Source organism: Heterodontus francisci, chromosome 15 (assembly GCF_036365525.1).
Source record: "Heterodontus francisci isolate sHetFra1 chromosome 15, sHetFra1.hap1, whole genome shotgun sequence".
NCBI lineage: Eukaryota > Metazoa > Chordata > Chondrichthyes > Heterodontiformes > Heterodontidae > Heterodontus > Heterodontus francisci.
Window position 1 is genome coordinate 1507926 of NC_090385.1, and position 12282 is coordinate 1520207.

Consider the following 12282-nt stretch of genomic DNA (forward strand, 5'->3'; position numbering starts at 1 on the left):
GGGGTAGATCCCATCAGGCCCTGGGGACTTATCTACCTTAATGCTTTGCAAGGCACCCAACACCACCTCCTTTTTGATGATGAGATGACTGAGACTATCTACACTCCCTTCCCTAGGCTCATCATCCACCAAGTCCTTCTCTTTGGTGAATACTGATGCAAAGCAATGGTGGAGTAATTAAAATCGGGGATGTTTAAGGCCAAAATTGGAGAAGTATAGAGATTTCGGAGGATTGTGTGGCTGGAGAAAGTTACAGAGATCGGGAGGGATGAGGCCATGAAGGGATTTGAACACGAGGATGAAAATTTTCATCTTGAGGTGTTGCCGGACTGGAAATCAGTGAGAGATAATTTGAACTTTATTCATCAGTTACTGTCTGATCAAGGCCAGTATGTTAAGGTGGGCCAGTGATAATGGTAACATGATTGTCTGGTCTATTGGCACAATCAGCTGGTTGCCAATTTATGTTTGTTATACTCCCTTGAAGTTCCTTGAGAAGATTTTCTTGCCACCTTCTACAGAGAGCCAGTTTAAGCTTGTGATGGTGTGAGTCATTCCCTCAGGTGCATTATGGCTGGAGAGAGCAAATTCAGACCCATTGAATCCTAATCCAGAAGCTTTCCATGTACTTGTGATGGTGCCCTTAATCTCAGGATGAGTTAACTTGTTTGTTCTTTGGGTGGAGGTAAGGGGCGAGGGGAAGGGCCGTTGGACATCAGTTACTTTACTATTACTGGATTACGGATCAGGAAGGCTGTTTAGCCATTTTGACTCATCCATCCAGAATGGCCTTGAAGTCCCTTTACGAGTGATATCGAGAAGCAGTGTTTCACACAAAGGGTAGTGGAAATCTGGAACTCCTAATGCCTGTGGATACTGGGGGTCACTTGGAGCTTTCAAGGGATTCAGAGAGATTTGTCTGACCTTGGCAGACTCGGAGGGCGGAGTTCCAGACCAGTGAGCATATAAAAAAAACTTACCTCGGGGATTCTCGGACAGACTCGGAGGGCGGCGTTCCGGAGCGGTGAGTTTACAGAGTAAGTTACCTCGGGTGAGGGAAAAAATCTGAAAAAGTGACGTCACAGGAAAGCTGTGACCTGATTGGCTGGTAGGGAATCTGTACCGAATTTGAAAATAAAACTGATAAAAATTGATTCAAACACTAATTAACTAATTAATAAGTAGAGTAACTAAACCAGAGGGAGGAGATTACTGTATTTAGACAGCATTTAATATTTATAGTAGAAATCGAGTACTAGGGACCACATAGTGAAGTGTATCATAATTTAGTAAGGATTTAAAAAGTATTTATTTATTTTATATCAATTAACTAATTAGTGATAGAAATGTCAGTTAGAGGGGTGAAGTGCTTCACCTGTGAGATGTGGGAAGTCCGTGACGCTTCCAGCGTTCCGGGCGACTACATCTGCAGGAAGTGTACCCAGTTGCAGCTCCTCACAGACTGCATGGATCGGTTGGAGCAGCAACTGGATGCACTTAGGAGCATGCAGGTGGTGGAAAGTGTCATAGACAGGAGTTTTAGAGAAGTGATTACACCCAAGGTGCAGGCCGATAGATGGGTGACCGCTAGAAGGGGCAGGCAGTCAGTGCAGGAATCCCCTGTGTCTATCCCCCTCTCTAACAAGTATACCGTTTTAGATACTGTTGGGGGGGGATGGCCTATCAGGGGAAAACAGCAGCAGCCAGAGCAGTGGCACCACGGCTGGCACTGTTGTTCAGGGAGGGACAAAGCGCAGAAGAGCAAAAGTTATAGGGGGCTCTATGGTCAGGGGCACAGACAGGTGCTTCTGTGGACGTGAAAGAGACTCCAGGAAGGTATGTTGCCTCCCTGGTGCCAGGATCAAGGATGTCTCTGAACGGACAGAGGGCATTCTGAAGGGGGAGGGTGAACAGCCAGAGGTTGTGTAACACATCGGTACCAATGACAGAGGCAGGAAGAGTGATGAGGTCCTGCAGGGGGAGTTTAGGGAGTTAGGTAGTAAGTTTAAAAAAAAACAGGACCTCTAGGGTTGTAATCTCTGGATTACTCCCTGTGCCACGTGCCAGTGAGGCTAGAAATAGGAAGATAGTGCAGCTAAACACGTGGCTCAGCAGCTGGTGTAGAAGGGAGGGTTTCAGATATCTGGACCATTGGGCTCTCTTCAGGGACAGATGGGACCTGTACAAGAAGGACGGGTTGCATCTAAACTGGAAGGGCACTAATATCCTGGCTGCAAGGTTTGCTAGCGTCACTCGGGAGGGTTTAAACTAGTGTGGCAGGGGAGTGGGAACCAGAGCAGTAGGACAGCTAGTGAAGTAAATGAGGAGGACATAGTAAATAAGGCCAGTAGGACTAAGAGGAAGAGCAGGCAGGGGGATGTTGTTGAGCACAGCGGGACTGTGGTGGTCTGAAGTGCATTTGTTTCAATGCGAGAAGTATAACAGGTAAGGGAGATGAACTTAGAGCTTGGATTAGTACTTGGAACTATGATGTTGTTGCTATTACAGAGACTTGGTTGAGGGAAGGGCAGGATTGGCAGCTAAATGTTCCAGGCTTGAGAAGCTTCAGGCGGGATAGAGGGGGTTGTAAAAGGGGTGGGGGAGTTGCATTACTGGTTAAGGAGAATATCACAGCTGTACTGCGGGAGGACACCACAGAGGGGTCATGCAGCGAGGCAATATGGGTGGAGCTCAGGAATAGGAAGGGTGCAGTCACGATGTTGGGGGTTTACTACAGGCCTCCCAACAGCCAGCGGGAGGTAGAGGAGCAGATATGTAGACAGATTTTGGAAAGATGTAAAGGTAACAGGGTTGCAGTGGTGGGTGATTTTAACTTCCCCAATATTGACTGGGACTCACTTAGTGCTAGGGGCTTGGATGGGGCAGAATTTGTGAGGAGCATCCAGGAGGGCTTCTTGAAACAGTATGTAGATAGTCCAACTAGGGATGGGGCCATTCTGGACCTGATATTGGGGAATGAGCCCGGCCAGGTGGTCGAAGTTTCAGTAGGGGAGCATTTTGGGAGCAGTGACCATAATTCCACAAGTTTTAAGGTACTTGTGGATAAAGAACAAAGAAAATTACAGCACAGGAACAGGCCCTTCGGCCCTCCAAGCCTACGCCGATCCTAATCCTCTATCTAAACCTGTCGCCTATTTTCTAAGGGTCTGTATCTCTTTACTTCCTGCCCATTCATGTATCTGTCTAGATACATCTTAAACGCTATCATGCCCGCGTCTACCACCTCCGCTGGTAATGCGTTCCATGCACCCACCACCCTCTGCGTAAAGAACTTTCCACGCATATCCCCCCTAAACTTTTCCCCTTTCATTTTGAACTCGTGTCCCCTTGTAATTGAATCCCCCACTCTGGGGGAAAAAGCTTCTTGCTATCCACCCTGTCTTCTTCTTCTTCTTTTCTTTCTTTTGGGCCTCCTTATCTCGAGAGACAATGGATACGCGCCTGGAGGTGGTCAGTGGTTTGTGAAGCAGCGCCTGGAGTGGCTATAAAGGCCAATTCTGGAGTGACAGGCTCTTCCACAGGTGCTGCAGAGAAATTTGTTTGTCGGGGCTGTTGCACAGTTGGCTCTCCCCTTGCGCCTCTGTCTTTTTTCCTGCCAACTACTAAGTCTCTTCGACTCGCCACAATTTAGCCCTGTCTTTATGGCTGCCCGCCAGCTCTGGCGAATGCTGGCAACTGACTCCCACGACTTGTGATCAATGTCACATGATTTCATGTCGCGTTTGCAGACGTCTTTAAAGCGGAGACATGGACGGCCGGTGGGTCTGATACCAGTGGCGAGCTCGCTGTACAATGTGTCTTTGGGGATCCTGCCATCTTCCATGCGGCTCACATGGCCAAGCCATCTCAAGCGCCGCTGACTCAGTAGTGTGTATAAGCTGGGGGTGTTGGCCGCTTCAAGGACTTCTGTGTTGGAGATATAGTCCTGCCACCTGATGCCAAGTATTCTCCGAAGGCAGCGAAGATGGAATGAATTGAGACGTCGCTCTTGGCTGGCATACGTTGTCCAGGCCTCGCTGCCGTAGAGCAAGGTACTGAGGACACAGGCCTGATACACTCGGACTTTTGTGTTCCGTGTCAGTGCGCCATTTTCCCACACTCTCTTGGCCAGTCTGGACATAGCAGTGGAAGCCTTACCCATGCGCTTGTTGATTTCTGCATCTAGAGACAGGTTACTGGTGATAGTTGAGCCTAGGTAGGTGAACTCTTGAACCACTTCCAGAGCGTGGTCGCCAATATTGATGGATGGAGCATTTCTGACGTCCTGCCCCATGATGTTAGTTTTCTTGAGGCTGATGGTTAGGCCAAATTCATTGCAGGCAGCCGCAAACCTGTCGATGAGACTCTGTCTATACCTCTCATAAGGATAAGAGTAGTCCTCGGGTGAAGGTGCTAAATTGGGGGAAGGCTAATTATAACAATATTAGGCAGGAACTGAAGAATTTAGATTGGGGGCGGCTGTTTGAGGGTAAATCAACATCTGACATGTGGGAGTCTTTCAAACGTCATCTGATTAGAATACAGGACCAGCATGTTCCTGTGAGGAAGAAAGGCAAGTTTCGGGAAGCTTGGATAACACGGGATATTGTGAGCCTAGTCCAGAAGAAAAAGGAAGCATTTGTAAGGGCTGGAAGGCTAGGAACAGATGAAGCACTTGAGGAATATAAAGACAGTAGGAAGGAACTTAAGCAAGGAGGGCTAAAGGGGGTCATGAAAAGTCATTGGCAAACAGGATTAAGGAAAATCCCAAGGCTTTTTATACATATATAAAGAGCAAGAGGGTAACCAGGGAAAGGGTTGGCCCACTCAAGGACAGAGATGGGAATCTATGCGTGGAGCCAGAGGAAATGGGTGAGGTGCTAAATGAGTACTTTGCATCAGTATTCACCAAGGTGAAGGATTTGGTGGATGATGAGCCTAGGGAAGGGAGTGCAGATAGTCTCAGTCATCTCATTATCAAAAAGGAGGAGGTGTTGGGTGTCTTGCAAAGCATTAAGGTAGATAAGTCCCCAGGGCCTGATGGGATCGACCCTAGAATACTGAGGGAGGCAAGGGAAGAAATTGCTGGGGCCTTGACAGAAATCTTTGCATCCTCATTGGCTACAGGTGAGGTCCCAGAGGACTGGAGAATAGCCAATGTTGTTCCTCTGTTTAAGAAGGGTGGTAAGGATAATCCAGGAAATTATAGGCCGGTGAGCCTTACGTCAGTGGTAGGGAAACTATTAGAGAGGATTCTTCGGGACAGGATTTACTCCCATTTGGAAACAAACGAACATATCAGCGAGAGACAGCATGGTTTTGTGAAGGGGAGGTCGTGTCTCACTAATTTGATTGAGTTTTTTGAGGAAGTGACGAAGATGATTGATGAGGGAAGGGCGGTGGATGTTGTCTATATGGACTTTAGTAAAGCCTTTGACAAGGTCCCGCATGGCAGACTGGTACAAAAGGTGAAGTCACACGGGATCAGAGGTGAGCTGGCAAGATGGATACAGAGCTGGCTTCGTCATAGAAGACAGAGGGTATCAGTGGATGGGTGTTTTTCTGAATGGAGGGATGTGACTAGTGGTGTTCTGCAGGGATCAGTGCTGGGACCTTTGCTGTTTGTAGTATATATAAATGATTTGGAGGAAAATGTCGCTGGTCTGATTAGTAAGTTTGCGGACGACACAAAGGTTGGTGGAGTTGCAGATAATGATGAGGATTGTCAGAGGATACAGCAGGATATAGATCGGTTGGCGACTTCGGCGGAGGAATGGCAGATGGAGTTTAATCCGGACAAATGTGAGGTAATGCATTTTGGAAGGTCTAATGCAGGTGGGAGGTATACAGTAAATGGCAGAACCCTTAGGAGTATTGACAGGCAGAGAGATCTGGGCGTACAGGTCCACAGGTCACTGAAAGTGGCAACGCAGGTGGATAAGGTAGTCAAGAAGGCATACGGCATGCTTGCCTTCATTGGTGGGGGCATGGAGTATAAAAATTGGCAAGTCATGTTGCAGCTGTACAGAACCTTAGTTAGGCCACACTTAGAATATTGCGTGCAATTCTGGTCGCCACACTACCATAAGGACGTGGAGACTTTGGAAAGGGTACAGAAGAGGTTTACCAGGATGTTGCCTGGTCTGGATGGCATTAGCTATGAGGAGAGGTTGGAAAAACTTGGATTGTTTTCACTGGAACGACGGAGGTGGAGGGGCGACATGATAGAGGTTTACAAAGTTATGAGCGGCATGGACAGAGTGGATAGTCAGAAGCTTTTTCCCAGGGTGGAAGAGTCAGTTACTCGGGGACATAGGTTTAAGGTGAGAGGGGCAAAGTTTAGAGGGGATGTGCGAGGCAAGTTTTTTACACAGAGGGTGGTGAGTGCCTGGAACTTGCTGCCAGGGGAGGTGGTGGAAGCAGATACGATAGCGATGTTTAAGAGACATCTTGACAAATATATGAATAGGAAGGGAATAGAGGGATATGGGCCCCGGAAGTGCAGAAGGTGTTAGTTTCGGCAGGCATCAAGATCGACGCAGGCTTGGAGGGCCGAATGGCCTGTTCCTGTGCTGTACTATTCTTTGTTCTTGTACACATCACAGAAAGTTAACATACAGTTACAGCAAGCAATTAGAAAGACAAATGGTTTGTTAATGTTTATTGCATGGGCATTGGAATATAAGAAAGAGGAAGTCTTGCTGCAATTACACAGAGCTTTGATGAAACCACACCTGGAGTTTTGTTTACAGTTTTGGTCTCCTTGCCAATGGAAGGATATTCTTTCCTTGGAGGGGGTGCAATGAAGGTTCACTAGATTGATTCCTGGGCTGAGCGCATTGTCCCATGAGGAGCGAATGAGTGGAATGGGCCTATGTTCTCTCGAGTTTAGAAGAATGAGGTGATCTCATTGAGGTGTACAAAATTCTGAGAGGACTTGACAGGGTAGATGCTGAGAGGTTATTTGGCAGGAGAGTCTGGAACTCTGCGTCATGGCCTTATTTAGGACTGGGATGAGGAGAAATTTCCACTCAGGTTTGTGAATCTTTGGATTTTTCTACCTCAGAGAGTTGTGGATGCTCTGCTGTTGAGGGGTCGGGGGATTGGACAGGAAAGTGAAGTTGATGGAGATGATCAGCCATGTTTCTTATCTTCCTAAGATTGAACTAAATGGTTTTTTGTTGTGTAAGAGTTCCCAGAGATATGGAGCTAAGGTGGGTAAATGCAGTTGAGCTACAGATCAGCCATTATTAAATTGAATGGCAGAACAAGCACAAGGGGCTGAATGGCCTCTACTTGATCCTATGTACCCCCTTTGCAACATCCAGTTAGCTCTGAAATGCATCCAGAGTTTTAGCCTCCATTATATATCGAGGTCTATTCCATGCATTGTCTTTGAGTACTTTCTAGTCTCGGTCCTAAATTTGCATTTTAATAGTCTGAACATGGCCCCTTGTTCTACTCTTGTAATTTAATTTGAAGTGATTTTTCACACCATTTCCTATCTCTTATCCCTCTTTAATATCACCTCTCGAACCCCTCTGTACCAGACTGCAAAGCTTCTGGTGCTTCCTCATAACTGAAAACTTTAAACCAGGGGTCAGCCTCCTTACTGTTCTTCCTCCAGTGCTGGAATCTCTCCTTTGTATCTTAGTGATCAGAGCTGGACACAGTGGTCAAGGTGGGTCTGATCAGAGCTGGACACAGTGGTCAAGGTGGGTCTGACCAGAGCTGGACACAGTGGTCAAGGTGGGTCTGACCAGAGCTGGACACAGTGGTCAAGGTGGGTCTGACCAGAGCTGGACACAGTGGTCAAGGTGGGTCTGACCAGAGCTGGACACAGTGGTCAAGGTGGGTCTGACCAGAGCTGGACACAGTGGTCAAGGTGGGTCTGACCAGAGCTGGACACAGTGGTCAAGGTGGGTCTGACCAGAGCTGGACACAGTGGTCAAGGTGGGTCTGACCAGAGCTGGACACAGTGGTCAAGGTGGGTCTGACCAGAGCTGGACACAGTGGTCAAGGTGGGTCTGACCAGAGCTGGACACCGTGGTCAAGGTGTGGGTGAACTACAACAACAACTTATATTAATGTAGTGCCTTTAACATAATACAATGTCCCAAGGTGCTTCACAGGAGCATTATAAAACAAAATATGACACTGAGCCACATGGATGATATTAGGCCAGTGACCAAAAGCTTGGTCTAAGAGGTAGGTTTTAAGGAGTGTCTTAAAGGAGGAAAGGGAGGTGGAGAGGTGTAGGAAGGGTATTCCAGGGCTTGGCAAAGCCACCATTGTTGGAGCGATTAAAATTGGGGATGCTCAAGAGACCAGAATTAGAGGAGCACAGATATTTTAGAGGATAAAAGCAAAATACTGCAGATGCTGGAAATCTGAAATAAAAACAAGAAATGCTGGAACCACTCAGCAGGTCTGGCAGCATCTGTGAAAAGAGAAGCAGAGTTAACGTTTCGGGTCAGTGACCCTTCTTCGGAACCCTGCTTGGAGGATTGTTGGGCCGGAGGAGATTACAGTGATCGGGAGGGGTGAGGCCATGGAGGGATTTGAAAACAAGGATGAGCATTTTACAATCCAGAATGAGAGTATTAGATAGTTTTGTGACTTTGGCTGTCTTGTATCATATTGTAGCTGTATAGTTTAGCGTTCCACTGGCTTTATTGAATGCAGCTCTGCACTAGTTGGATGTGTTGGGCCTGAGGTGTTTATCAGCTCGTTATTTGTCATATTCAGTCTTTAGTGAAACGGTTTCAGTAAGTAGCCGATAGCATTTAACCACCTGTTGTCGGTGTTTTTTTTTAAATGGATGTGATCGTACTCTTTTTAAAAATCTAAATTTAAATGGATCCTAATTCTTTCTGTTCAACAGTGGTCACCAAATGCTGAAACATGAGCCTATTCTGAGGGTTGGTGTCTGATAATGGAAATCACACTCAGATGATTTCTGTTTGGCTGTTGTTTTATTTTAGTGACAACGCTCAGGTTTTTCAGCCAGATGTCCTGCGCAATCGGAGGAACAGCACCACTGTTATGAACCGCCACAGTCAGGTAAAGAGAAATTATACGTCCATTCAGCATTACACTTCCTGGACTTAATGCAACTGCTTTCCTTCCTATTTGTGTGTTAGTATACAATGTTTACAATTTCATGTTGTTAAAACAATCCTAAAGGAATCTCATGCCTCTAATGGGGTTAAAACTAATAATCATTTGTGAGTCCGTTAAACTCGATGCTCGGTCCATTTGTCAACATGGAATAATTCATCGTAACTCATTGCTACTACGGTCAAGCCATTGAGTCCTAGGCATTTACAGGTGTATCTAGGTTAGGGAGGGCTTACTATTCACTGCAGTCACCTGTAGGCAGAGCCAAGAAAGTTGGAACTCTCTTCCTTGTATATGACAATTTAAAGCATCACTAACTTTAGTAGAAACATAGAAAATAGGGGCAGGAGTAGGCCATTCGGCCCTTCGAGCCTGCTCTGCCATTCATTATAATCATGGCTGATCATCCAACTCAGTAACGTGTTCCCGCTTTCGCCCCATACCCTTTGATCCCTTTAGACCCAAGAGCTATATCTAACTCCTTCTTGAAAACATACAATGTTTTGGCCTCAACTGCTTTCTGTGGTAGTGAATTCCACAGGCTCACCACTCTCTGGGTGAAGAAATTTCTCCTCATCTCAGTCCTGAAAGGTTTACCCTGCATCCTGAGACTATGACCCCTGGTTCTGGGACACCCCCACCATCGGGAACATCCTTCCTGCATCTACTCTGTCAAGTCCTGTTAGAATTTTATAGGTTTCTGTGAGATCCCCTCTCACTCTTTTGAACTCCAGCAAATATAATCCTAACCGGCTCAATCTCTCCTCATACGTCAGTCCCGCCATCCCAGGAATCAGTCTGGTAAACCTTCACTGCACTCCCTCTATAGCAAGAACATCCTTCCTCAGATAAGGAGACCAAAACTGCACACAGTATTCCAGGTGTGGCCTCACCAAGGCCCTGTATAATTGCAGCAAGCCATCCCTGCTCCCATACTCAAATCCTCTCGCTATGAAGACCAACATACCATTTGCCTTATTTACCACCTGTTGCACCTGCATGCTTACCTTCAGCGACTGGTGTATGAGAGCACCCAGGTCTCGCTACATATTCCCCTCTCACAGTTTATAGCCATTCAGATAATCTGCCTTCCTGTTTTTGCTACCAAAGTGGATAACCTCCCATTTATCCATATTATACTGCAGCTGCCATGCATTAACACACTCACTCAACCTGTCCAAATCACCCTGAAGTGTCTCTGCATCCTCCTCACAACTCACCCTCCCACCCAGTTTTGTGTCATCTGCAAATTTGGAGATATTACATTTAGTTCCCTCATCTAAATCATTAATATATATGGTGAATAGCTGGGGTCCTAGCACCGATCCCTGCGGTACCCCACTAGTCACTGCCTGCCATTCGGAAAAAGACCCATTTATCCCTACTCTTTGTTGTGCCTAACACACACTCTACTCTTAAAGAATCCGCGGAATCCGATTGGTGAAAGGTATATCAATATTTTATTCACACACTAAATCATCAAGTACAAGCTCTCTCTACTTGTACAGTATACTACCCATCAAGACACGAGGTGATCAGTCTCAGACTTGCGGCTGCTCTTCTGTTCTCTGAGCCCCTGGCTCGGTATCTTCTCGAGGGTTCTTCCCCAGGGTTCTCGTACCTTCCTCAGTTTCAGTCAGGGGTTAAATCTTGTTTCTAAGACCCTCCCCTCTTACTTACTCATAGGGGTCTGGTATAATGACATAATAATTCCTTATTTGGCTCAGTGAGAACCTGTTCAAAACTTCACAGTTTCCCATTGTCTGTTATGAGTTTAATCATATCTGGTGTCCATGACGACTCCCTTTATCTGCTGAGTCCAAGGACAGTTTCTGGGATCCTCCTTAATACCTTTTCTATAATCATATCTACAATTCTTCAGCTATCTGTGTGCTGTGCCCCTTTGTTTTAATTAAGTTCTTATGTGTTTTTACTGGGTCTACATCTTTGTTTCCTGTCTGCCAACCAATTTTCTATCCATCGCAATACACTACCCCCAATCCCATGCGCTTTAATTTTACACGCTAATCTCTTATGTGGGACTTTGTTGAAAGCCTTCTGAAAGTCCAAATAAACCACATCCAGTCATCAACTCTACTAGTTACATCCTCGAAGAATTCTATTAGATTTGTCAAGCATGATTTCCCTTTCGTAAATTCATGCTGACTCTGTCCGATTCTACCACTGTTCTCCAAGTGCTCTGCTACAAAATCTTTGATAATGGACTCTGGAATTTTCCCCACTACCGACGCCAGGCTGACTGGTCTATAATTCCCTGTTTTCTCTCTACCTCCCTTTTTAAATAGTGGGGTTACATTAGCTACCCTCCAATCCTTAGGAACTGTTCCAGAGTCTATAGAATCTTGGAAGATGACCACCAGTGCATCCACTATTTCTAGGGCCACTTTCTTAAGTACTCTGGCAAGTACATTATCAGGCCCTGGGGATTTATCGGCCTTCAATCCCATCAATTTCCTCAACACCATTTCTCTACTAATACTGATTTCCTTCAGTTCCTCTCTCTCACTAAACCCTGTGTTCCCCAACATTTCTGGTATGATATTTGTGTCCTCCTTTGTGAAGACAGAAGCAAAGTATGAATTTAGTTGGTCAGCCATTTCTTTGTTCCCCATAATAAATTCCCCTGTTTCTGACTGTAAGGGACCTACATTTGTCTTCACCAATCTTTTGGGGAATGCAGTTAACATGAGAACAGAAAAAATAGGAGCAGAAGTAGGCCATTTTACCCTTTGCATCTGCTCTACCATTCAGTACAATCGTGGCTGATCTATTACCTCAATTCCACTTTCCCGGCCACTCCCTATATCCCCTGATTCCCTGAGAGATCAAAAATCTGTCTGTCCCAGCTTTATATACATTCAACGATGGAGCATCCACAACCCTCTGGAGTAGACAATTCCAAAGATTCACAGCCTTCTGAGTGAAGTAGTTTCTCCTCATCTCAGTCCTAAATGATTGGCCCCTTATCCTGAGATTGTGCCTTCGTGTTTTAGATTCCCCGACCAGCGGTAACAACCTCAGTGTTTACCCTACCCAGCCCCTTTATATTCTTGTATGTTTCAATGAGATCACCTCTCATTCTTCTCAACTCCAGAGTATAGGCCCGATTTACTCAGCCTCTCATCAAAGGACAATCCCCTC

The 12282-nt window shown here is 46.1% G+C and overlaps 1 protein-coding gene across 2 annotated transcripts in view; it reads left to right on the top strand.

The window, feature by feature from the left end:
* pabir2 (PABIR family member 2) overlaps positions 1-12282 on the top strand; it is a 103249-nt gene that overhangs the window by 12742 nt on the left and 78225 nt on the right. For both annotated transcript variants that reach the window (XM_068047059.1, XM_068047058.1), the window contains exon 2: positions 8985-9063. In XM_068047059.1, coding sequence (XP_067903160.1) covers positions 8985-9063 — 79 coding nt within the window. The remainder of the gene's footprint in view (positions 1-8984; positions 9064-12282) is intronic.